Source organism: Aythya ferina, assembly GCF_964211825.1.
Source record: "Aythya ferina genome assembly, chromosome: 1".
In the NCBI taxonomy this organism is placed as follows: Eukaryota; Metazoa; Chordata; class Aves; order Anseriformes; family Anatidae; genus Aythya; species Aythya ferina.
In genome coordinates this window covers 117,872,567-117,899,270 of record NC_140296.1, presented here as the reverse complement: position 1 = coordinate 117,899,270, position 26,704 = coordinate 117,872,567, and the positions used below count along the sequence as shown (strand labels likewise).

Here is a 26,704-nt window from a genome sequence, read left to right as displayed (position 1 = left end):
TCTTACTCAGGGAATAAGATACTGTAAAGCTGGCTTACAGTTTCATGGGAAAGCTCAAAATTGGCTCTTTTCTACAGCTGATATGTTGCCTGTAGAACTTGGCTTTTAATTTGGATACAGTTTAGCATGAATATAATTCCTTCCTCTTTAGATTTTCATACTAGAGTGATGATTAATGAGATTTGTTAGCTTGCTCTTTTAGATATTTATTTCAGACCCATGCCATTGATATCATTTGATAGAACTCAAAAAGAATGCTTAATGCTGTCATTAATTTTCTGTTGAGAACCAAAAAGTGCACGTGTAATATTTTGTAGTCTTTTTCAGTTCTTAAAAAATCAGAACCTGTGATGAAATTGCATGGTTTTTTAATGATTAAGCCTGAGAAGTTATTTTTGCAGGGTGATTCTCCTAATGGTTCAAGTGATGGAAAAGGAGTGAAGTCCTTGGTGAATAAAATGACAGTTGCTTTGAAGACTAAGTCTGTGAACGTGAAAGAAAAAGTTATTAGTTTTATTGAAAATACATCCACTCCAGTGGACAGGTGGGTCATTTATATCTCACTGTGGTTAACAGTAAGGAATGACTACCTTTTTCAGGTGGCTATTTTGTAAACGTAAAAATTGTGCTAATTAGAAAAGGAAAAAAAAAAGTTACGTTTCAAATTTCATACTTCTTACCCCTCTCTCCCCTCACAATTTTATCATGATATAGGAAATCTACCGTGCTGCCTTAGTAATTGCAAGGCCAATGTAAGCAACCTTTTCTCTTGAATGTTCATCCTAGAATTTGTCACTGCGTGGTTAGTTCAAATGACTGTAATGTGCCATTTCTGTGTTTAGTCTAAAAGGCGAGAATAATTTCACTTATGTTTTAGTTCCTTCCCATCCTGACTAACGGAATGGGTGAATGACAGAAAGATTATGGACAGGTTTTCATTGCTGTTTTCTTTTGGTTGGTTGGTTGCTTTTTTTTTTTTTACTGCCCGATGTTGTCAAGTTGAGGTTAATTATTTTTTTTGAGGATCTTCTGTTTCAAGTTCTGATGTAAGCTTATGTTTAAACCCCAAATTGGCTTGCTCATTTTTGTTCCTGCAAGTAGGGATGGGAATGAAAATAGTCAAGTATGTTAAAAGACACTTTCAAAGTTGAAGATCTTCATTCCAAATGCTTGCCTTAACTAGATTAAAGAAGAACAGCTTTAATCTGTCAAAGTTTTAATTGAATAGACTGTTTTAGAGTTCTTTCAAATGCATCCTTTGGAGTTGTATGTTACGAAGACATTAGTATTCCAGAATCTTATAGAGCTAGTGTTTGCTTGATAGCAGGACTTGAAATGTGGGTCAAAGTAATAGCAGTCTTTCAGTAGTCTTATGCCTGATCAAAGGAACAGACTGTTGCTTGTGTGTTAGAAAGTTATACTTTTAATTAGTTCATGCTTAGAGGCAAAAAAAATTTAAATAGCATTTGGTAGGACCTTTTGTCATGTGAAGAATTCAAATGGGGTGTGTAGATAAGCCATACATAGCATTAAAAACTGTGTTTTTAAATTTTTTACAAATTTTTCTACCTCACAGCTATCTGTCATGAAGCGTTCCTTAATTTATTTATAAGCATCCTCCTTTACAAAGATACACTGCCGATATAGAGCATTTCAATTGTTTTTCTAGGTTTTTCCCTTAAACTTTTTTTTTTTAATTGTTTTGTTCTGTCCTCTGCCCCAATGTCCTATAGAATACCTTTCAATATTCCCTGGCCAGACAGAGCAAGCCTGGAGCGGTAAGCTTGAGAATTAAGCAGTCTGACTAAAACCACCGTTGTCGTATTTAGCATGGCATTGCAATATTTGTAAGCATTGGTTACACTGACAAAATAGCTCAGGTATCTACTAAAGCTATTGCTTTTTACAAATACTAGTTAGGGGACTAGAGGAAGAAAAGAATGCTTTGGCAGAGCTTTGTTCTATTGGTTTCTGTTTTGTTACTTCTGGTTTCTTCCTTACAGTTGCTTTCTGTGGAACTATTTTTTTTTCACTTGTCATTCTTATTTATATTTTTATAAATGACTTGTATTAGTGAAATACAACAGGAACAATTGCTGAACAAATTAAGTTTTTAACAAGAGAGACTGCAGCTACAAAAAGGGCTTGTTACAAATTGTGTATCAAGTGTCATCACAGCTTAAGGGGGTAGACTTACGCTGAAATCCTATCTGTAAATCTGGAATTGCTGTGATTCTTAGCATGCGGTGATAGAATGTGCTGATAGAAACAGAGGTACTCGTTACTGGGAAAACACAGATGCTGAGGTGATAAGTAAATATGCCCTGCAACTTGCCCTCATCTTGTTGATGTAACAACAGCATTTCACAGAACTGTGGAGTACCCTCACATTTGTGTCAGATATATTATCTCATAAATACTTCAAAAACGAAAAATATGATTTTGAGGGTATATAAAATTACTTTTGATTAATGAAGGACTTCCACAGTTGTGCATGCTTCTACAGTATGCATGCATAATTACTCAGGAACTTTGCTTATCCTTTAAGAACATAATGTTACAGCTTTTTACCCTCAAAAACCAAAAAGGATCGAAGATCAGTGCCATAAGAATTAATGGAGAATTAAACTGCTCTTTGAGGTTTTCAAGGATTTTGATCCACAGCTTTCAAGTAGTTTGTACATACTTAGAAATAATATTTACCCATAAGCATTACAGAATAGAGTTGTCTGAGGCAAACCAACAGTAATGGTAACCAGCATCTATTGGAATTATCCCAATAGCATATTATAATTTAGAAATCCTGAAGATTGTGGAGATTTTTCTACCCATTTTCTTGATCAGTTTTTAGAATGCTCTAAGAAAGTACTAAAATTCCAACCTGAAACACTTTTTGTGACTGTTCAGTAATTAAAAGACACTTAAATTGGTGTTTGTAAACAAGAAGTATATTGAGATTATACGTGAGTTATTTTGCTTTCTGCTTTCACTCATAGAGCTTGTTTTAGTAGGCAGATGCAATAATAACCAACTTTACTCACAGTATTGATCGTTAGACTATTATCTTAAAATTGCAGCTCTGAAAAACCTTTTCCCATTCATTTAGGAGGATCCACTTAGCTTTTATCTCCAATATATTTCATTTTGCAGATTTGTCACTAAAGGGAATTGCATTAAATTTGTAGCAATGTGATGATGGCCTTCCATGCAAACAGGTTTAAGGGAAGTTAATTTCTAGTTTAAGATGTTACCAGTTTTTTATAAAATGGCTTTCTTATTTCTCTTGTCTTAACTAACTTTGTTCTATAAACACCAATAAGATCTTTTCTTAAATCCTTCCTATGTAATTCATTTCAACATTATTCAAATGTGTTTCTTACTAAATTGGTTATGTATTCCTAAAACAAGTCCATATTTACAAAAATCTACATAAAGAAACACTGCCCTCCTGAATTGTCAGTGTCATTGATGCTTATTGTCTTAAACACTAATTCGCATGTTTTTGTATGTTTTTTGTTTTTTTCTTTTTTTTGTAGAATGCATTCTTTTCCTATTAAATATTTCCTTGTTTTGTCTACATTAGTAAATTTTAGCCATAGAAAGTTTAGGTTGCTTTTTTAACTTTCAAATATACGTTCAGACCTACATGTGAGCTGGCATTCATTAATATTACTACTAAGAAAGTTGCATCTCTGACATAGTTCCACAGAGGCACGTAAACAAGTGTGAGAACATACTCAGAACATGAACCCAGGGTTGTGGTTTATAGGAAGTATAAATGCACATTGCAGTAGAGGAAGGCTATCAAAACTGAAATTGAGGAAAGGGACAGGTGTGTTTTGGAGTATTGGTTTTGGGGTTTGGTTTGAACTATTTCATGTTGCCAGTTACGCTAAAATCATTAATTGGTTTTGGGGTTGTTGTTTGGTGTCATCATTCTCCCCACCCCAGAAGATGTGCATTTTGAGGCTTTCTGAACCCTTAGGTATTCTTGGTGTTTTGTTTTTTTTTTTTGTTTTGGTTTGTGTTTTTTTTTTTTTCAGGCATTTCTCTATACTGAAGGACCAGAACCTTTAACATGGCAGCTGTGACTATCTTCACAGCACTCTGGGCTAGAGCTTTAAAATATCTTAGGAGTTAGCAACTGTTATTGTCAAACATTTAAGATTCATTTCTGTTTGCTTGAGTCATTTAACATTATCTGTAGACGCAGATTTCGATGATTTTTGAGGTCAGTATCTATGAAGAAATCCCAGTGATGCTGAAATTAGCAGCAAGAATTTCTTGAACAAAAATTACAGGATTGGTTTTATACTGGTGGAAGTAATGGACAGGAAGTCAGAATTCACCCTACAATGGATGGTTTATAATGCCCCCACTTTGAAATGCTTAGGGTATTTTATCTTTCCGAGGAGTGACCTATTTACCAGAAAATTGAACTTCTAGATGTTAATTAATAGTCTTAAATTTTTCCTCTATCCCTATCTGGCATTTTCTTTTGTAAGTCTACCTTCCATGTTCAAAAATACTTTAGGCAGAGTTCAGAGTTTTATGTCAGAAACATCATATCATGTGTTAAGTTTTACAGTCTCTAATGTATTTTGTGATTTGGGAAGGTGATCAGAAGTTCTTAAAGCAAATGTTTCTTTTTACTTCATCATAGTATTCAGCCTTGCCAAATAACTGTGGAATACATGCTTTTACTAACCAAACTGCGTGATGTGTCAGTCCTAGCTTCCTTGAAGGCAACTCTATGAAATTCTCCCATCTTTTTCAGTTGCAAGGTGTTGTTCACATTTTGCTATTGTGTTATGATAGGCTTCATACCATCTGTTTGAAAGTTTTTTGTCTTCTTCCCTCCCATCCTATGTCCTCTCCTACCCTTTTCATTGCCAACAGACATGTCAGCAGCAGTGACAGAGTAGGAAAACCTTACCGTGGTGTGAAACCAGTATTCAGCATTGGAGATGAAGAAGAATACGATACTGGTACAGTAGATTTTCCTTTTACCTGGATTGACTTATATAGACAAATCTGTTATGTGTGGCTAAATTATAAGAGTGTGTTTTGCATCATTGTCTTAATGTGTGACATTTTTCTAACTATTGATTGTGTTTGTAATGGCGATGCCTAGAACTAACCAAGGAAGAAATAGTCTCTTCAAATACATATTAGCAAACTAAAGAAAAAAAGTTCTTGTGGTAGGCACCAAGCAGCCAACAGGAAGAAATGGAATCAAGTGGATATAGTTGATTCTTCATGTTCACTCAGTATTTTTGTAGTAAAAGAGGTGTTTTTCTACACGGGTCTTGTAGAGGCAAATATAAAAACGTACCTCTATTGCTCATGACAGTAAGCAGAATGCAAAGGACCTAATTTGACTGATAGATTTCAGGTTGAATCTCTAGTACTGGCAGTTAATATAACCATCTTAATTCCTTCTACAGAAAAAAAAAAGTAGTCTTTAGAGGACTTATGTATGCACACCTCTCCAGCATTATACCTCTCCAATGCTAAAAAGTGAAACGTTTTAGCATTGAATCTGTTAAGAATTGATTCATCTCTTGATATACGTGCAGAATGCCACAGAAAAAATGTGCAATTTTTATTTATCTACTTTTGCCTGAAAAATTACAGGCAAAACTGGAACACCACACTTCTCACAAAGATTTTTGAGAGACAAGTGCAAATGCTAGAATGGCAAGGACAGCAAACTGCTGTCCTGTTTTGATTCTGGTAGTGTTAACTCACTCTCAACCATCATCATCCCACAAGTAGCCATCCTGTGACCAAAAGGCATACTCAGTTTCCATATTAGAAACAAATAGCTAGATTAGGAATTGTTGACCTTAAAAGGAAATACTTTAGGAAGATTAATCAGATTTACAAAATCTGGAGTCATTTAAATAAGATTGATCACAAACAATCATTGTTTGACTTAGGTAAGAATTGGGAAGGAGCAAAATGAAACTATTTCTTCTCATACAAGAAACTAGATGTCATCAAACGAATTACACAATCTGAAAACAAATAGGAAAAGGCCCTCCTGGAATATAGGCACATTTTTGGTACTCTTTGCCAAAAAAAAATGGTATTGTAGATGCAAAAAGTGTACATGACTTCAGTGGAATCTGGAAAAGTACCTGTAGAACAGATCTGTCAAACTTTACTGAAGGGACAAAGCAAGCCAGCTTAATGAATCCTATGAGCTGAGAATACTTGTCTGCTGAGAGAGAATTAATAGAGAAGTATCAAATACATGTGCCTCGTTCTTGTTTCTCTCAGAGCCATTGTTTATGGACACCTGGGGGCTAGATGGACCCTTGTTTGAATCAGTGTAGTTACTATGATTTTGATTGAGCTGAAAAGTCTTCTGACATTTTGTGAAAATCTTTTTTTTTTTTTTTTAACCACCACCTCTTCAAAATAGATGAAATTGATAGCTCATCAATGTCAGATGATGATCGAAAAGAGGTTGTCAACATCCAAACATGGATAAATAAACCTGACGTGAAGTATAACTTCCCCTGTAATGAAGTAAAAGAAAATGGACATATGTTTCCCAGGTACTGGAATTACTCGTAAACTTAATGAAAATGTCTGTCTCAATACATTTTTAAAAATATTCTTGGATAGTTATTTGTGATACAACTTCATTTCTAGTATAATAGTGAAACAACTTAGAACAAAATGTTACTACTATACTTGCATTCTTATATTTTCAGTGTTACAGAGTATTACTTATGTACAAAACATAGTGTGAAAGTTTATTTTGTAAAACAAGATAAGAAGAAAAACATTCTCAGTAAATGTAGGCTTATTTTTCAAGACCAGGTAGACCTGAGTACCTATTCCTTCACGTTTTTCCTATCTACCTTTCTGACTTGTAGTACTTGCTCATCTTGCCCCTGAGATTCAGTGACCTTGTTAATCCTGCGAGAGCAGAACATGTTGCTTACTCCATTTTAGCTACACCAAAGAGTGCAAATCCTGTTGAGTCTGGATAACACAGAATTAGGATGAACTTCCTTTTTCATCATGGTCTGTTGTTAGATTTTATTAAAATAAATCTAACAGAAAAATAAAATTATATGGTGTATGATCACTGATCTGTCATCATATAATTTCTCAAAGTGAGTTTGAACTCCAGTAGTGTGTTTCCCCACATGTGCATTGCTTCTGAGAAGAAGAGCAAATTGGGTCTTGAACTGAGTGGGCAAGTGAACAACTTCATTTAGTGCTTGTTCAGTGACTGACAATCAGTCATGGAGTGCCGGCACATCCTGGAGGCTTAAATCTGATGCTCCACATACAGAGTGTTTGTACAGAGTAGCTCTGTAGATGAAGGGATAGGGTTGGGGTGGGATTGAAGCATGGAGGAGAGACGCTGGAGGCATTTTGCCCGCACTGCATGGCCTGGCACGTTACTGGTGGTTATGATCGTTGACGTTGATCACTGGTGGCTTTTGTGCTGAGGTGATGATACTAACTACTTGCTCTGATTTTGTATGCTGTTGAGGCTGCCATACTTGTTTATGTCTGTGATTCAGTACTTCAGAAAAATCTGAAGTATTTTGTAGACATTCCTAATCAACATAAGTATTACACTGTTTTATCTAGTTCTCTCCATGTAATTTGTTTGTAGAATTTAGCTTTGTAAATAGCTGTTACTTAGTTAAATAGAAAATGTAATTTCTGTTTTTCTTTCCCTTCAAGTCATCTCCTAGTCACGGCAACCCATATGTATTGTTTGAGGGAGATTCCATCACGGAAGGGTCTGGCTTACATACAGTCTCGACAGGCACTCAACTCTGTAGTCAAAATCACATCCAAGAAGAAACATCCAGAACTGATTACCTTTAAATATGGAAATAGCAATACTTCAGGCATAGAAATTTTGGCAGTTGAAAGGTAAGCCATTTCAGTAGCACTGATGTTGGTAGTGATGGTATACAGAATGATGTCAACTGGAAGACAGATGTACGCTGTAATTCCCAGAATTATGTTCAAAAGTAATAGTTTTTATTTAGGAACAGGTATTTAGGTCTGAACTAGGAAGAAGATTTGCCAGTGGAGTAAAGAGGGTTATGAAACCCAGCAGAAAAGGACTCTAGGGTCTCCAATGACAGTTGTTGGGGATGAGATGTGTGCATGTGTTTTCTTTTTTGTAATGTCTTTTCATCCTTACTTTTTTTTTTTTCATCCACGTAGCCTCTTGTTTCTTGTCACTGTTGTAACAAAGCCACTGGCATTCAGTAGGTCATTTTTCCCATCCTTTTCCTTGGTGAGAACTGTGCGCAGTGAGTGCTCTGTTTTCAGAATTAAGTGAGAGAATAGTTTCCCTGTTGGCTACTTAGGACAAAATGAGTTTGGTATTATGTCAGACACAGGTAAATTAAATGTGTTGCAGAAAACTTTGCTTCTTGTTGAATTACTTCATCACCACTTTATTGAGTGGTGCAAATACAAAACAGAGGACGGTAACTAAATGATCTAGGTGTGTCCACAAGAATTAAAAACAAAAACGAAAATGAAAACCTAGGACTGCCATACATAAATCGGACATTGCTGTCTGTAGAGATCTTGAACTGCCTGTTCCGTTCCATTGTCAATTAATGAGGAATTTTTCCTTTCCAGGAAGGCCAGTGAAATACTCCTCAACAATTCTAAGTTCACAAACAGAAAATGTGTCAGAGCATAAATAGGAAGTAAATGTTATTTCATTTTAATAGTTTTTCCCTCCTCTTTTCCCCTAGACTGTGTCAGAGGAAAAAATCAAAGCAAGAATTTGAGTTGATGCTCAAAAATTTTGTAGCAAGTTTATGATGCCTTTTTTCTTTTTCTGTTTTTTTTTTTTTTTCTACTTAAGGTATTTGATTCCAAATGCAGGTGATGCTACCAAAGCCATAAAACAACAGATCATGAAAGTATTGGATGCCTTGGAGAGTTAATAACTAAAGACTTTGTAGAGAACAGTTTATAAAGAAGAAGCAACAAAGATACTGTATGTGGACATGGGCTGGCTGTTTTCCAACTGAATACTAACTTAAGAATTTTTTTCTGTTTGCTGGTGGGAGTGCCTGAGTAGCAGGCTTAAGATAGGGTAAATTATTACCAATTTCTTAACAGGATTTTAATTTTTTTCTTTTTTCTTCTTTTTTTTTTTTTTTTTAAGGAAGTATATATTATAAAGGTCAGTTTGTTTCTTTTTTATGCACCCTTAATCTGAGTGATCTGCATCTTTGTAAGAGAGGATGCAGCTGGGTTCATATAAGCATGTTAAAGGAATGAACTGCCTGATATGGAGAAGCAGTTGAAAACAGAAACAGCTTTAAATGACTGATACTTGAAAGTAAAATGTCTTCATGGCCTACAGTCTATAAATTTGATTTTTGCCTACTGGGTAGTATCAAGGACTGTGAAAAACTTAGCCTTGTAAGCAGAGCAGATAAAATCTTAGGAATTTTCTTCCAGTTAAAAACGGTTAAGTGAATGGGACAAAACGCCAATAATTTGGAAAGTTAACTTTTCTGAAAGTCCTATCCACTACTAGGTTAAATAATTGGAATTGATTATAAGGGTATCTTTAAATACCAAAATGAACTGTACACAATAAGCTTTTACTATAGGGTTGTGCTTCATTTAAATTATGCTAAATTTTGCATTTCGTAGGTTAAGATTGTTTCTCTTGTGAGAATGAGTGCACATGTTGAAATTGGAGTAAGTGCTTCATGGCAGAGTATGACAGTTGAAAAAGAGTTATCCGACTCCTCTGAAGCAAAATATCTAACATGTAAATTAGATTTTTATATGCCTTCAGTTCATGCAGAAATGAGCTTCTGCTGATACAAGGTGTGTTTGAAGACTGAAGGTGTGGCAAGAAAATTAACACATAAAGTGAAGAGATTCTAGTGCTGCATACTTGCAATAAATGTATTCAAGAACTGTTGCGTCCATTGGTTCAACATCTGTTTATATTCTTTTAAAAACTTCAAAGCTAGTAAATGTTTGAGAGATGGCAACTGTGTAATAGTGTATCTGCAGCCTTCTGTTTGATACAGAATGGTTAATAAGAAGGGTTTCTCTTGCTACAAAGCCCAGTACAGGAAGGTTCTTATGGCAAAGGCATAGCATCTTTGTAGACAGATACGAAAATTACCAAAAATTGTGAAATAAAGACACTAGGGGTTAGATTTGTTGTGTAAAGTCTTCGGAGTATTGGAGTCAGAACCAGTGAATTGGTACATCATCAGGAGAAAAAATAAACTGACCTTTATAAAAGCCAGTTATTTTAAGTTATTTTACTAGGAATCAAGCTAGGGCACCTTAATTCTGGAACTTACTCCTTTTTTTTTTTTTCTTAGTATCTGAGTAAACACCAATAGAACTTGAACTGTTGAAGATATTTGCATGAAATTGCACCTGGGCCAACACTCACATATTTATAGATTTGCCCAGCAGCTGTTGTATTACATTTTCTTCCTACTCCCTTCTGAAACTATCCTGAAGAGTCTCTGACTCTGTGCCTATTTCAGCAATGAGATTTTTTTCATGTAAAGATGTTTGTGTTACTGTTTATAAACTACAGTTGTAAATAAACCAGTACAATTTGAACATAACTTCTGACAGAAAGTATTTTTTTTATTGTATAGTGTGTGAATTCTGTGAATCAATTTAACAGTTTTTCCTAAAGGCATTTCGTAAATGGAAGTGAACTTGATATCTGGAGTAAAAGAAGTTGATTATGGGTCATTAGGAGCTGCTGTCAGTGACACATTAATGTAAGTATATTGGAATTTTGGCTAATTTTATAGGATTCTTTTGGGTGAACCATGGTCAGCATTCACAGAAAGGTCAAAATGAGGTAATAAATGGTCAAATTATAGAGAAGGTTTCTGCATGAATTCCAGGCATCTCGGCATCATATTTTACTATTATGTTGACAAATGAAAATGTTGACAAAATGATACAACACATTTTGGTAGGTCATGAGAGAGTGCTAGTGAGAGCAAAAAATTGCAAACAAAATAAGGGGAGAAATTAAGATGTGTAGCTGAAGTACCTAAAGTGGTATCTTGAAGAATCTAATTACTTTTGAAAAGTACATTCAGTTGTTAAATTATTATGTGTATTTGGTATTGAATATAAAGAATGAGTAATGTGTACATGTATGCTTCTCTGAGGTCAACAAATACAGACCTTTTAGATCTACAGTAACTAAAGCTACAATAAGTCAGTTTTAAAATCTCTTCTGTGTAGAAATGTATAACTTATGCCAATAAGAGGTTAATTATTTGTAATTTTTAAATTACAAGTTATAACTGCAAGTTACCAACAGACTTCTTGCATTACATCCAAACTGAACAATCATAATGGCATTTTACATGTATGTCTACCCACAGCTTAGAGACTACTTTTGTCTCTTGGTGTATTTGTTGCATCTGTAGTTAGGGTGCTAGTTACAAAACCTGAATTGCTAAGCAGAAATTCTAATTATAGTACTAGAGTGACAGCTTTGGGGAAAAAAAAATAATCAGAATAATCAGTGTGCAACTTCTAGTCTCTTTCATCTTTGGGGATTTTTTTTAATTACTTGCCAAAGGTTTAGAGGCTCTTATTTTGTATGTGCTGCTGACTACACTGTTGAATGTGTTGTTTGAAGATAAAATGACAGCTGCTATGTTGCTCGATTTTTAACTTTCATTTAACCTCTCTTTGGTGACTAAAAATGAGGTCTGTTGCAGGAAAGGAACACTTCTCAGAGTAAGCTTTCTTGACCATTTGAAACTTACACCTTTGCTTTTCATAGGCAGGGCCAGTGCTTCTATGTTCACTGATTTTTTTTGATTGTTTTGTTTTAATTGTCTCACAAGTTATTTTAGATTCTGATCTGTGTGCAAATTTGTGCAGAACTTATATTATCCACCAGAAGTATTCTCAGACTGGGGAGATACAATTTTAGTTACATTGTCCTCTCCATATGTAAGTAAAGATTAATTGCTGCTCTTTCAGTTTAGTTCCTGTTAGGCCTCACACATGAGTATTAGCAGTGTTTGTAGCTGTGACTGAACATTTCAGTTGCAGTTTCAAAACTTTTGATGCTGTCAAATAACATTTTTCAATATGGGGGCACTCAGTGGCTGAAGAGTTTCCCCTTTTGGGGAAGGAGGGGGTGATAATCTGCTAACGTTCTTTTTGGGTACATTTAATGCTTTCAGATATTGCTAATGTTTTGAAATCTGAAAAACACATTGTACCTCTCATTACCATGGGAAATAGTATGAGCCTTTCTGGTTCAAAGGATGTTACCACTTTACTGCTTGTTCTTATTCTTACTTTGGGAACTCAGGAAACGGCTGTTCTCTGCACACGGAACCTGGCAAGGTTTGCTGTTCTGAAATAAAAAAGAAGAAAAAAAAATAATGATGGTAATTCTGCCATCGTTTGGGTCGGTCAGTTTGGGGATGAAGGGTTTGTTTGACAGGGGCAGGCGGAGCTGCGTTTGTAACCGCAGCACGTACGGGGGGGGGGGCGTTTTGTGGCGGTTGCGGGCTGCGCACCCTTTATCTCTCCGCCTGTGTTTCCTCAAAGCGGCTTCAGCACGACCTGTGGAGGGCACCACAGCGGGTTACGCATTTTGTGGTACGTTTCAGGCCAACACCCCCCTGTACGCCAGCACGGCCCCTGGGCGCCAGAGGGGCGGGCACGAGGCCTTCAGCCGTTCCCGCCCACCGCCGGGGGGGGCTGGCCTACATCTCCCAGGAGCACCCCGCGGCGCGCAGGCGCAGCGCGGGGCGTGAGGCGCGGGGATGCAGCCGGCGCGCGGAGCCATGGCCCGTGAGTGGCGGGGCGGGGCGGGGCGGGGCGCGGCCGTTGCTCCCCTCAGGGCCCCGTCAGGGCCGCCCCGGGAGCCGGCTGCGGGCCCGGCCCGAGGGTGGTGACAGAGCAGCGGCTTCCCCGTGTGTCTCGGTGGTGGGGAGCCTCGTGTCTCCCTCCCGCCGCGCTTTAAGACATCATTTTGAGGAGCTGGGCGCGCTGCCAGATGGGCTTTTGGCTTTTTTCAAAAGGGATCTTGAAGGAACTGACCCTCTGCGCTTTCATTTCCCCGAGTTACAACGCCCCGTGGAAAAAGACACGATTTGAGGGCGCTCCCTGGTAGGGCTGTCCTGCGAGGGAGGCGCACGAAGCAAATGGTGTTTGCGCCTGTTGGCAGCCTCATCGCAGCCTGGCTTTCCCAATGAGCTGAGCGCTAGAGCAGTTTCGTACCTGCGCAGTGGCGGGGTGAGAAGTTAATCATTTGCGTACTGTGTAAAAATTAACCGCTTGTCTACTGAGGTGAGAAGCAAAGCACAAAGGAAGACACCGCCTGCCTATCCATGTCCCAGCCTGGCCTGCCCTTGGACCAGCTCCCGTTTCCCCCAGCACCGTGGCAGTGCCGCTCACTGCTTCCCTGAGCCCTGTGGTTCTGGGTAACAGGGGAGCTTCCCTGAAAAGGAAGGTGATTTCAGCCTGGGGTACCCCTGTGGAGGAAGGCAGAGCATTTGGGTTCAAAAGGAGAGAGCTCTGCCCAGTCGGGATGTGCTCTCCTACAGCCCAAGGTATGAGGAGATACACAAAGGGGAACAAATGCACACGATTTGATCTCTCCCGTGTGCGTAATTCAGAACATGCAAATATAAATCCTGCTTAGGCATGGTAGACGCTTGCAGATGTCTCTTGGCTAGAAACTGTATTGTAAAGTGACCAGGAAAGATGTTATCTTTATGGTTTTATAGTTTCTCACATCCATTTCCCAGGCCAGGTGTGATTTGAGTGATAAAAGCAAACTTCCTGTATTTGTGTGCTTTGGGGATTATGCAGCCTTTAGTTTGCTAGTGGCATTTTAGGAAATTCAGCACTCATAGGGTGATGGGCGCAATGAAAAGATACACTCACAAAGCACATTGCAAATCGGGAAAGAAGTAGGACTGGATAACGTGTGGTCCCACTTTCCTACATGAGAACGTGAACTGGGTACTGCCTAGGCTAAGCAGGAGCTAGCATGAGACCAGCATGTCAACTCCCTGGTCCTTGACCCGAACCAGGGGATGGCCATGTATGGTTCCCAGGTAACAAGCCTGCATTTGAATGTTTTCCCTGTGTTAGGAGACTTTTTCCAGATTCATATACCAACTGCAAAACGAGTTGGAAGTTGTTTGTGTATGTATTGTTAATATGTAAGTAGATTTATTTTGTTAAATGCTCATTAATGAATTCAAGGTTTGATTACCTGGGGAAATTCCACTGGCTAATTTTTTTTTTTCTTTTCTGCCATTAGACTTCCGCCTGGCACTTATTCAGCTTCATGTATCTGCTGTTAAATCAGATAACATTCAACGAGCCTGTGGACTGGTAAGAGAAGCATCGGCTAAAGGAGCAAAAGTCGTGGCTCTACCTGTGAGTAAAGATCATGATTTACTTAAAATACATACACCTCAAACTCTGGGAAACCTCTTTGTAGTGTTAACCATGCATTATATATTCCTGTTTCTCTCTGGATGTGCTTGTATGCTGTATGAGACTCCAAAACTGGGGGGAAAAAATGCGTTGATGTGCCTTGTTCCATCTACCACAATGTGTGAAAGAAGGAGGGGAAAAAAATAAGTTTTTTTTTTTTGTTGTTGTTGTTTTTTTTTTTAGTAGGACAAGAATGTTTGAGTTCATGCTGGTTTAAATCCCAGGCAATTCCAGCAGCTCTAACTGGTTTGTTCTGAATTAACTAAAGTAGGACTGTGGTTTGAATTTTTGCAGAAGCCTTCTGTGCCAGAATGTAGGAAAAGGTGATTTCCAGCTACAGAATGTTGATACAAAGCAGGAAATGTTGATAGGAAAGCAGGCATCCATCTTTGCCATAATTATTCAGGATCAAACAGTCAATGAGAAACTAAATAGATGTCAAACATTTCCAGCAAATCATTTGTGGCTGAATTATGATTAAAGCATCATGATGCCCTTTTATGGTATCCTTGTGCGGGAACATGATCACTGCTTAAAATTACTCATCACTTCTGATTTACTTTTTAGACCTCAGCCAGGATTATCTTGCTGATTTTTTATTTTTGTTTTTTTAACATGATATGCTGGCAACAAGGTACCTTCCCACTGTAGCTGTGAGCTTTTTCCTCTGTTCCTGGGGGTACATGTGCCTGTGCCTTGCAGCATCTGACTTGGGAGTGCAAAGGTCTTTTCTGGATGAACTTTTGGTCTGAATGTTTTACACAAAGAATGTTTTTGTTCCTGCTGTCCTAGGTGAAGTATTAAGCAACCTTCCCTTCTCTGTGCTAACACAGCTCTTGTGCTGCAAATATGACCTTTGATTATTCTGTCTAGGTCTCCTAGATGGAGATTATCTATTATTAGCTACTTTTTGTCATGTGTACAAACAACTGAGTTTTCCAGGCCAATTTAGTTGAGATATTCTGCTTGCTAACGATAATTAGTGCTTGTAGAGTAAACCCTCTCAAGCAAGTGCAAGGTCTTTCAGCAAGTTTGGGAAGGTAAATTTTGTACTGATACTAAGAGACGAAATATTCTCTTCCCTCCACCTTATTATTATATTTGTTTTTAAGTCACACAACATAAAGAGTTAACACACACCAAGCATACAGTCTACACCTTTGCATAGGCATACAGTAGTTTGTGTGACATGTGTAGATATTTTTTTCATTTCTCGCCTAGGGAGAAAGCATGAAAGAAAAACTTGTAGGTTTGAAAGGTCAAGTGCAGAGTTTACAGATTTTAACTTCATTTTTTTCTAATTCTAGGAATGTTTTAATTCTCCATACGGAACCCAATACTTTAAAGAATATGCAGAGAAGATTCCTGGAGAATCGACACAAAAGCTCTCAGAAGTTGCCAAGGAGTGCAGCATATATCTTGTTGGAGGTAGTTCCTAGTGACCCTCTCAGTGAGGGGAAAAAAAATGGGCAATGTCTATTTGTGCAACTGAATCAAAACTCCATATACTACAGGGGGGTAAATCTTTGTTCTCTCCCTTTTAAAGGATCCATTCCAGAAGAGGATGGTGGAAAGCTGTATAATACATGTACTGTCTTTGGGCCTGATGGTGCTATGTTGGCAAAGCATAGGAAGGTAAGATGGTACAATATTGTTATTAGAAGCTTTCTCATCTATGTGGCTAGTGTTCAGCAGTGTTACCCAAAAATGGTATTGCCCCATCAGGATTTTTCCTCAGGTTCCCAAAGGAGTTAGTCTCTCAGTTATCATAAAGACTGCTCTTTACGTACTTTTTGTGCTATATGTATAATAGTACAGACAATTGAAGTCCAAGTTCCACAGAAAGTTGTGTCTGCTGTTTGTGGTAGGTAGGGGCTTACTGTCATCTTACACCTGCATGTTGCTTGTCCCTTGAGAAACTACCTGTTTTCATAACTATGTAGTTCCTGTTACTCTGGCTTTGTTCCTTAGGTGAACAACAGCTTGCTTGTTTCAAGGAAAAACAAAAAAAGAGAATGCAAGGTTACTTGGAACAAATGAGATGGCGCAAAATAAATCTGGGGTGCAGTTATTCTTTTTTTTTTTTGTTTTTCTTTTAACTGATTGTTCATTTAGCTACACTGTTAGATCACTTTCTGAAATACTGCATTGTCTGTCATACCACACCAGCCCATAAGCCCTGTAGTTGTTTGCAGAACAAGTGCAGGCTTGTACTGCATATATATGAACTAACAGTAATACAGAAACAGCTGTACTTTTACAAAGCTCCAGTCAGGAACAGATACCTGCATTGCAAGGGATGGAATAAACACCATCTACAGGGGCTAAGAAGCATCTTGAAGTCATGTGAACTTCGTGACTTGTTGAAGGTATTTCCTGGAGAAATTTTGCAGGAATAAAACTCAAAGCTTAGAGAGGAAAATACCACTTGCTTTACCATATTGCACTTATGATCATGACAAAGTTATGTTATATACATAGAGTACATTATATATGTACCCTTTCTTTAGCAAAATTACTCATTAAATCAAGATAGTTATTTTACAAGGACCCTTTTTTTTTGAAGAAGATGTACGGCCATACTGCAGATTAATTGTTCTATTTTTAGCTATTCTTACTCTCTCTTACTGTATGGGGGAAGGATTGGACATTCTCTTGGGTAAGCAATGTAAACATTTGATACGTGCATCACTTAGGTCAAGGCTTATATGTGTTGTTTAAAATGCCTAGTATTCATCTTCTTTATTTTTTCTCCAAATAACTGTAGATGTGCAAATTTCTGTAAAGAACAAAACTGCTTTAAATTGTCTTCAGAAGATCTCTTCATCTTAAGCAATGTTTATTTGGGAGTCTGATGAAAGAATAGCCCAGATTATCGTGACTAGTATACATCTGACTAGTAGGAAAAGTCTCAAGCATCAAGCAGAGAAATTATTAATAATTCTTAATAATCTTATAATTACAGATTCATTTGTTTGACATTGATATTCCTGGGAAGATACAGTTCAAAGAGTCTGAAACACTGAGTCCAGGGAATAGTTTCTCCATGTTTGATACCCGTGAGTATAAGACAAGCCTTCTCTTTAGGAGCACTGCCACAGTAATGCTACAGTCATTCTGGAGCTCTCTTCCCTACCATTTCTCCCCAGCAATGGATTTTTAGATTGTCGGGTTTAAATTAGGCATTTGACAATGATGGCAAATGTATTTTAGGTGTGTTCCAAGTGTGGAGGTCACTTCAGAAACTTTTTTAAAAGGCAATGTGATTGAAAAAGGACAGAGAAGTAGAAAGGGATAAAGCATACATCATGGCACTTCTCTTAACAAACAGTGCTCCTATTGAATTGTAAAAGAGAAGTTACTGTGTTTTTAATCGCAGTTTTTAAAACAGTGCTTAGAAAACATGTCTTGGAAAACAATCCATGTAGCAAATGGCTACACTGGCAGTTGTTTCATATGAAGATGGTATAATAATGGAGACAAATAACTGCAAATTCCATTCCAGTATTCTTGAATCAACCAAAACAGATTTAAAAAAAAAAAAAAAAGACAGCTACCACCACCCCATTTTCAAAAATGAGTACGACCTGTTAACTGAGCTCTCCTAAGAGTCTCAACTCCCATGGTAACTTTCTCCTCCTTGTGATGTGAATGCTGCAAGAAAATATGTATCTGTAATTTCTTTAGTCCACAAAGCACAGTGAGTAACTTTATCACTGAAAAATATGCATCTAAATCAGAGAGGAATATGTTACAAAAAAACCTGCTACAGTGTGATGTTGTGGAAATGGCTGTTTTTAATGGGTAGATGAGACTACTTACAGTCATCCTCTCATCATGAAGAATGAGTTCTCCCCCGCCAACAGACAGAGTTTGCTGCAGATACACATTTAAAGAAACATTTAAATACCGCTCCCCTTGTTACTCTGAGACATGTAAACTAACAGCCGGCAGGATGTCTTGTGATAGCTTTTGCGTACTCATGACAGCAATATGACTGTTGTCTCTTGTGTTTTGAGAACAGCATACTGTAAAGTGGGCCTGGGCATCTGCTATGACATCAGATTTGCTGAGCTGGCTCAAATCTATGGACAGAACGGTAAGGCTGAGTCACCTAATGAAGTGGAACACGCTTAGCCCTATGGCCTGAATTTTGTGGGGCTGCTTCAGGGTGATGGTACTGGGCACTCTCTAAGTGTTATCAGGCACTCTTATCTTTGCCTATTAACACAAAATGTACCTTGTAGCCCGGACTTTGTTATTCATAAACAGAACAGATACTCATTTGTAAAGTAACAGTAATTCCCTGCTACACATCCACTGATATAATAATATTATAATGATGTAATACATAATGGCATTGTAATATGGCCCCATACATGGTGATGTGTCATAGGGCTTTGCTGGCATAGTCATCTGTGTCACACATGAATGGGCTCTACTTGTCCTTCTATTAGGGACAGAAGTCAGGAAAAAAAAAAAGCGTATCATGAGCTTCAAAGTAGAGTCACTCTAGGGTAAATCATCTTCCCTTTAATGATGGTTTGTAATTTTCTTTTAACAAAGGTTGCCAGCTGCTGATATATCCAGGGGCTTTTAATCTGACAACAGGACCAGCTCACTGGGAATTGCTACAAAGGGGACGGTAAGAACAAAGTAACTGAGGGGGATTTTAGTATGTGGAACCAAATAGTTCTTGTATTCTACTTCACGCCATACAGCAGAAGTTCTGCTGCAGGACTGCTCTGCTTTCAGAACTGTGCCATTCTTTGGGTCTTGCATGGGTCACCAAAATGATTTTGCTGTTAAGGAGAAAAGGCAGGAGCTGCTTATCCTTCATTCCTACCAGCCCCTCTGCAGTTAAGCTCTTACATGGCCCTTTTCCCCACAACTCTGAGCGCCATTCACAAACTTCTGCACAGAACAGGCAGTAGACAGCAATAACCATGTCAGAACTGTCTTAATTACAGACAGAAATAGATTCTTTGACTCATTATTATGCAGTATTATTTATTCATTTGGTCAGTTTCAATCAACTTTACTGCACACTGAATGAACATGTAATTCATTCTGTCTACTAACTCTGGGGTAGTTGGGTAGAGACTTCTCTTTCTAGGCTTGTTTTCTGTAACTTTTGCGTCATTTACAATTTTGAGAAGTCTTTAGGAGACTGTACTGTTTGTTCTTCAGAATGAATTCAGTCTCTTCTGCTTAGTTAATTGGTGGTATTAAAAAGAAGACCTACTCATTTTCTTGCCCTATCTTTCTGTGAATACAGAGCTGTCGATAATCAAGTCTACGTAGCTACTATATCTCCTGCTAGAGATGAAAAAGCATCCTATGTTGCCTGGGGACACAGCACTGTAGTAAATCCATGGTGAGTTCAGAAAAAAACACCTTAGTTGAATGTTTTACTTGACGGTCTCACTTCAGCCCCACATATTCACCTACTCTTACAACAAATCATAATTTTTTTATTGTTTTCCATCCAGCTAGTTTTAAAATTGTTTAACAGTATGCATTCTTGTTGGAAGCGCAGAAGTTACTTTAGTAGTAGTATTAAGCACTAGTAAAGCTGCTGACCTTTTCAACTTGCGTTATATATTATGCACTGGGGTGACTCCTTGAGCAGAACTGAACCATATTAAACAGCTTATACAAAACTAAATTTCCTCAAAGAACACTTTGAGGTAAGAAAGAATGAGAAGGATACCTTCAAGTAGATGAGACTTTCTGGCCTTAGCAGCGATTACTTCCCCTCCGTGCCTCTAGGTGACTGGGAAAACATCGAGTCTTTTGGCAGTTATTTTTCGTCCAAATAAATCATTCCACCAACACTGCTCTTCTAGACAATTGCAAAGTAAATAAAGCTTTCTGTCATGTGCTTTTAACATCTTATGTTGAAAGCAGTGGCAGAGCACCTAGTGGAAGACATGATAAGCATGTTCAGTAGCTCATGCAGAGTGTAAGTATACTCCTATTAAAAGCTGGTTGGATCTGAGAGGAGAAAGTGTTAGTCTAAACAACCAACTATATATGGTTGTCCCCAGTGAAGTTACTTCTTTCCCTTTGAGGTATATTCCACGTTCACGTGTGCTGGTTCTCATAGTTGCTCTTAAGTTTCCAAAGATCAAGAACATTCCTCTGTTAGGTATGTATATGTCACATATAAAACATGTGCCACATATAAGACCTGGAAGCTATTTCTATCATGCAAGAGTTAAGAATTATGATGCTATTTTTAGGATATCCCTGTGTCTACAGCTGTAGACATCAAGGGTAGAAACTCCCTCTTACACAAACAGCAGCAACTGGACTGATGCCTTAGACCTCTGTGTTAATGCTGTGAACAAATGTTCTTCATTTTGCAGGGGTGAAGTCATAGCCAAAGCTGGGGCTGAGGAAACAGTTATATACACAGATATAGGTAAGCATTTAGTTTTTTTCCTGTTTTCTTTCTTGGACAGGGCCTAAGACTGGAGAGACCGTTTCTTTTTTTAATGACCATGGCCTTGTTCCTGCAGTTACAGATGATGCAGTGTTCCCAACCCTTCTCAACCTTTGCTAGACTGCAGCAAAAACAAGCACTACCAGGACTAGAATATTCCATTTTCCTTACATATGAGGAAGCTGCTACCTACCTTAGGAGAGAGCAAAGCCGAGGCTTCCTTCCCCAGCTGCTCAGTTGCTGTGCCCTATGGACTCATTCTCCATGAAAGTTGCTCTTTTCCTACTTTGTCTGAGACAAGCCCTGCTGTTAAAACTGCTGTTTTAATAGCTCTTTCTTCCCCCTCCAGATCTGAAGAAACTTGCAGAAATCCGTCAACAAATCCCTATTTTAAGCCAGAAGCGCTGTGATCTCTACGGCATAGAGATGAAAAAGTGACACCAGGTGAAGGGGAAAAGTTCAAGTGGCACAATGACTGTTGCTTTCATCGTCGGGATTCCCTTACTGGTTGCTTGACAGGCTACTGCTAAATGTCGTAGTTAATTAAAAGCAAAACAACTTGTTGGTATAATTCTAAAATTGATTCAGATACAACTTCTGTATCTCCTTATACTTCATTTTATAGTATTTAACAGCTAGGATGAAGCTGAAGGTGAAATCACCTCAACTCAGTAGCAGTTAACAATAATCTTTATTCGTCATAATGTTTTAGTTACTTTCTTATTTCACTTTTAACTTTCTGGGGCTTATATATAGGATGTAGAGGTGGGAACCACGTTCCCTCTGAAAATCATCTCAAGTCAATTTTAGTATTATGCATTTTTCACTGATTACTAGATAATCTAGAAGTACATGTATGACTCCTCCATGTCTGTCTGTCTTAACTGTATGTGCCTAAACAACTCAAATTTCTTAGCTGCCCAACTTCAAACCAGGAAAGCTTAAAATTTAACATACTAAGTAAAATAGGCCAAATTCTGCTCTGTACTACTTAAGGACAATGCAAGAAGCAGCCAAACAGAACTAGTACTGTACAAGGAACTGTAACGTTTTGGTGCATGCATCCTGTCTGGAAGATATATATTAAATTCTTATTACAATTCCTGTTTATTGCTGAAGTGATGTGGATTAATGTTTTATTAAAGCATTTCACATGTCACCACACCTGTGCTCTATTTACTGCTTCCTTAATACAATGTCCGAGTTGGCTTTAGTTTCACAGTCGGGCTGTCTTCTAACTGAAGTCAGTCAAAAGGGCTAGAAAACTTCTTGCACTAATTAAGTTTTCTGCCCCAAGTCTCACAGAGCACCTGCTTTCTACATGCATTGTTGCTACCAAGGGCATGCTCTTGCTGAATTGATCAGCAAACCGATTAAAAAACTTAAAACCAGTCTAAAATTTTGTACAAATAACCTTTTTTCTTAGAAGGCTAGCACCTTGGTGCTTCCTTTTCTAATGTAAAAAGATATTTTTTCCCTTCTTGGGAGTCAAAAAGCAGCACCTACCTCTGTACTTCTGGTTCTCCAGCAGCAAAAAGGCATTAGAGGCAAAAGGAGACTTCAGAATACAGAAAAGCAGGGCATCAGAGAGAGGCTTTTGTTCCATCTAGCCAGTTTCACCCCAAACCACTGTACCTGTTTCTTCACATTCAGCCATCCTCTTCTTCCCTCAGCTATCCTCTTGCCTTTTTTATTTCCTCTGAGTTCTCTGGGATGAATCAGCTGTGTGTGGTTTATAGAGGCCCCAGCCACCTATGGGGAGATTAATGGTTAAATTAAGCCAAACCCAGAGGAGTCTAACCCCTACAAGCAAGACCTCATCATTCCACTCAGTGGCATTACCTATTCCAGCAGGCATTTTGTGTCTCTGCTTTCACAGCATTTTGGTATACATACAGTACTGGAACTCGTAAAAAGCACGCCACAGAGCACAAGGTGAAATGAAGATTTATTTGTTGAAAAATAAATATAAAAAAATCACAATTTGCTATTTGAGTTAGGTCTCCTGCATTAAATCGGTACCTGCCACATACACAAAAATCAGCATGGATGATGGCCATCACGGCAATCTAACTTCTAAACCACAGCAACTCTTATACAGCCATATTTTTTCTAAACTACTGCATCTGTCTTCCCTACCACCCCCAACCTCTATACTATTTTAGTATGCGGCAGAACAGGAACTAGACACTTATCTTTGGAGGATTAAAGAAATGCAGGATTCTCAAGGGCTACCCACTTGATTTTGGAAGTGTAAGCTGCAATCTTCCACAAACAATGAGATGGAATATGGGGCATGTACCATCCTCCCCTGGCTTTCCAAATGGAGAATGGGTGAGAATCGGTAGTGGACTACTTTGGTGAACTAAGCTTTAGAGGTGACACGGGTTCAGTCCCACTGAGTCTGTCGAGACAAGTTCTGAGCACCTTTTCTTAGGAGGCTATTTTAGGAGTCTTCGATAAGATTCCCTCAGAAGTGATACCAACGGACTGAGAATTCTGGGGGAGTTACAAACAGAAAAGTACACAACTGGTTCTCAGCTAGGTAGGAGCTAAAGCAGTCAGTACTCAATCCTATGGTGGCAGAAGACAGGCACTTTAAGTATCCACATTATACATATGCACCAATATTTTAAGTATATAAAACCAACCAGAAGCAGCCCTGTAGTGGCTACAGAAGTTCAGCCTGCAAGGATTTCAATGGATTTTAAAGAAATGGTAGAAAACATAGGAATGCCTGTTTTAACTAAACTCAGCAAGAGAGTTATTACCACTGTAGTGGGGAAGCCTGTTCAAAGCAGTATTTAAGCTGACTGGCTCACTCTCAGTTCCAGGACAAATCACAGCACAACTCTTTAGTGTAGGCTAGTTCCCTTCTTCACTTTCAATCTGCACTTAGATCCTGGTAAACCAAGGCACAACTGCTAATCTCCATTTTGGCAAACTTATCTATGTCTGAACATGAACAGCAGGAAGTTTAAATGATCAGAATTAAGATGCTTGACAACTATGCATAGAAACAGCTTCCCACAGTCTCTAGGATACAACAAGTTTATCCAAGTCTTCAGTACTAAGCTTCCTACATGATTTCACCAGATTTTTTTTTAATAGCAGCACTAATTGTTTCAACTTCAGCTCTCAACCCATATTAAAACAAAGTAAGTCTTTTCTCAAGGTTCATATGCACACCTGGTCTAAAGCAGAACCTCAACTACATCAGCCATTAAAAAAAAAACTAAATTCCCTTTCGCTAAAAGGAAGCCTGAGCAGAATCCAACCATGTACTCACATAACAGGATGTCAGCTACTCAAATTCCCAGCTTTCCTTTCCCCTGTAATCTTCAGCTCTCAAGATCATACCTCTGCAGGTGATGGAAGCAATCAGAGATAAGGCTCGTTCCTTCCATGTCTCCTCCTCTTTTCTTAAAGGTTCAAGTGAGAGATGACAGGGAGTCAGTTATTATTAATTCTTTCCTAGATTCAGAGTAATCACAAATAAGTATAGAAAACACTGCTGCAGAGAACACTTTCATCAAAACCTGTTCTTATACATCTCAGAGAGAAGTACTTGAAGGTAATATTTATTTTTTTTCAGTTTACAGGTGATACATCATTTACAAAAAATTACAGACAATGCATCCTTTCAGTGCAGTTTCAAACTAGTTCAAGAACAGGCAAGAGTCTGTGATGATTTGGAATGCTAGTATTTGACAGCACATGCTTTTTTCCCTTAATTGATTTGGTGGGGGCAGGAATGGGGTAAGGTAGGGTGAAGAGGAGAAAATGCCAATGTAGATAAGGCCATGCGAATAAAAACTCCTCAGGAAAATAGGACACATCAGTCAGCCTGGCATATTTTTGTTCTCGGGTAACTGATGCAGAGATTGGAAGTTCCAGAAGACATTTGACACTTGTTACGTGCAATACCCTTAGCAGATGCAAGTACTTTCAACTCTATACCAACACTACAATTTCAGATCTCCCTACTATGCTAGCTAAAATAAAAGGATTCAATCTCCGTGTCTACTGCTTACCATTTTCATTCTCAATTTATTTCCTGGGAGAAATGATGGTCAAGCTGAAAATACAAGCTGCTGCTACGTAGCGTCACAAGTAGAAAACAAGACAGTTTGATCACAGGTTGGTTCATTTCTTTAGGAGGTGAAAAACGTTAGAAAAATCAGCACAAGGAAATCTATGATTTTAAGATGGGAAGAAGCCCAAATCAGTGTATGGTGAATTAAGCAACATCAGTTAAGAATTTGCGTGAAGTTTATCCAGCCACATCAGTCCAGGGAGAGGCACAATGGACTGCCTTCAATACCAAAAAGATCAACCCAAAGCAGCAGAGAAGCCCTCTGTGAAGTTCCTAGTTAAAGGAAGACTGTTTATACCAGTATTCAATAACTTGCCAATGTGCTATGTGCAGACCAGTTGCTTCCTTTCTACACTATCTGTAATCTTGGGCAATCCAGGGCCTGAACAACAAGGAAACCAATAAAGATTCTAATCCATTATTTGAAGTTTTAGACTATGCTTTGTTCTTTATCTCACTTAATCCTGCAGAGGGCTATTACAAGGACTAGATCAAAACACAGAAGTCTCTAGAGAATGAAGAAGAGAATTTAGAGAGTCTATTAACTGTTACATTTCAGCAACAGACAGAGATTACAAAGATTATACGCAAGCATGACCTTACCTTGGCAGCTCTACTCCCAGCAGTGCTTTCTGTTCTTGAAAGTCTCTCAGAACCTTCCAGAACAATTTCCTGTGACATTCAAGTAAGGACTGCTGCATGAGAACATGGCCTTTCTTCCAGTAAAATCCACACTGAAGCAGCATCACCTAACCTCTCTCCCCCAACAACCTTAGTACTAGCTCTCCTACACAGTACACTAGGGCTTTTTCTGGGGTGAGGATAAGAACTATCAAATTAATTCCCTAATAGCTGCCACAGGACCGTTTCTAAGTAGTTACGCAGAGGGTGGGAAGGGCTTTAAGGGAAGATTGTGCATGCTTGCATATATTTACAGGATTCTCTTCACAGCTACTGACTTTAAAAAAAATCCCTATTATTAAACAGTTTGTAAATTATTTTTTTTCCTTTTGCAAAATTAAAATCAACCCTCAAGGATTAATTGCATATAAAAGAGAAATCTATTTTACAGCACTGACTAATATTACCTTTAAAATCAACAAGGAAAAAAAAAAAACAAAAACATGCTGTAATATTGTTTGGTAAAGCAAAAATTGCCCACAACGTAATAACCCAAAATGAACCAATGTAAAGTTTTTATTTGCATGGCCAAAATATCTTCCAGTTGTTCCCCTGCAACATTATTTCCCTTAACACACCTTAAGGTCTTTTTTGCTGCAGAAGGAACAAGATGCAACACTGCATACTTCCTTGAACAACCACTCCCACAACACCTAAACATTTAACGGATGTAGCAAATGACAACACCACGAACGGGAAAAAACTAAGTTCCACCATTCAACATGGTTTGCAACAGCATCTTTAGGGCTGAAGTGGGCAACTTCACTTTAGAAGGTCATTTCCTCCTCTTGTTTTATGGTTTTTTGTTGTTTTTACAGTGTCGGTGGTTTCAATCCATACTTCTTTGCAACTTCTGTCTGGGCATAGGCAGCATCACAGAGTGAGTAGAGGTGGGCCATCTCCATTTCGGATTTGGCCAGGTTGATAGCTTTGTTGAACATTTCAATGGCTTTATCTAGATTACCCCTGAAATAAAGCAAAAC

At 38.2% G+C, this 26,704-nt stretch overlaps 3 protein-coding genes and 1 long non-coding RNA gene across 6 annotated transcripts in view; 2 read left to right on the top strand and 2 right to left on the bottom strand.

Moving 5' to 3' along the window:
* Positions 1–10,619, top strand: part of TBC1D23 (TBC1 domain family member 23) — a 31,305-nt gene extending 20,686 nt beyond the window's left edge. The window contains exons 14-19 of one of the 2 annotated variants that reach the window (XM_084522820.1): positions 402–544; positions 1,734–1,778; positions 4,900–4,988; positions 6,431–6,566; positions 7,717–7,911; positions 8,870–10,619. In XM_084522820.1, coding sequence (XP_084378946.1) covers positions 402–544; positions 1,734–1,778; positions 4,900–4,988; positions 6,431–6,566; positions 7,717–7,911; positions 8,870–8,951 — 690 coding nt within the window. In that variant the 3' untranslated portion in view covers positions 8,952–10,619. The remainder of the gene's footprint in view (positions 1–401; positions 545–1,733; positions 1,779–4,899; positions 4,989–6,430; positions 6,567–7,716; positions 7,912–8,869) is intronic. The other variant, XM_084522821.1, reaches the window with a different exon arrangement.
* On the bottom strand, positions 352–12,688 carry LOC311438530. The gene is made up of 3 exons (XR_014694166.1): positions 12,561–12,688; positions 12,337–12,394; positions 352–483 (listed from the first exon to the last, which is right to left on the bottom strand). It is a non-coding gene; the product is annotated as an uncharacterized lncRNA (long non-coding RNA).
* On the top strand, positions 12,671–22,108 carry NIT2 (nitrilase family member 2). 2 transcript variants are annotated; one of them, XM_084522948.1, is made up of 10 exons: positions 12,671–12,837; positions 14,318–14,436; positions 15,804–15,924; positions 16,043–16,131; positions 17,462–17,555; positions 18,521–18,595; positions 19,063–19,141; positions 19,775–19,873; positions 20,868–20,923; positions 21,294–22,108. In XM_084522948.1, exons 1-10 carry the CDS (start codon positions 12,810–12,812, stop codon positions 21,380–21,382), a joined length of 849 nt encoding a protein of 282 aa, XP_084379074.1. In that variant the 5' UTR covers positions 12,671–12,809; the 3' UTR covers positions 21,383–22,108. The 2 variants fall into 2 exon arrangements, with proteins under 2 accessions (XP_084379074.1, XP_084379075.1); XM_084522949.1 differs by lacking the exon at positions 12,671–12,837 and adding an exon at positions 12,873–13,598.
* Positions 21,712–26,704, bottom strand: part of TOMM70 (translocase of outer mitochondrial membrane 70) — a 27,221-nt gene continuing 22,228 nt past the window's right edge. Inside the window, exon 12 of the mRNA XM_084522829.1 lies at positions 21,712–26,687. Coding sequence (XP_084378955.1) covers positions 26,534–26,687 — 154 coding nt within the window. The 3' untranslated portion in view covers positions 21,712–26,533. The remainder of the gene's footprint in view (positions 26,688–26,704) is intronic.

What these genes read in the sequence shown, in the direction of transcription:
- NIT2 (XM_084522948.1), top strand. Translation starts at nt 12,810, where the DNA reads ATGCAGCCGGCGCGCGGAGCCATGGCCC. An exon ending in TTTCTCCATGTTTGATACCC is followed by an intron (nt 17,556 to 18,520) that starts GTGAGTATAAGA and finishes TTTTGAGAACAG; the next exon opens with CATACTGTAAAGTGGGCCTG. An exon ending in AGTTATATACACAGATATAG is followed by an intron (nt 20,924 to 21,293) that starts GTAAGCATTTAG and finishes TTCCCCCTCCAG; the next exon opens with ATCTGAAGAAACTTGCAGAA.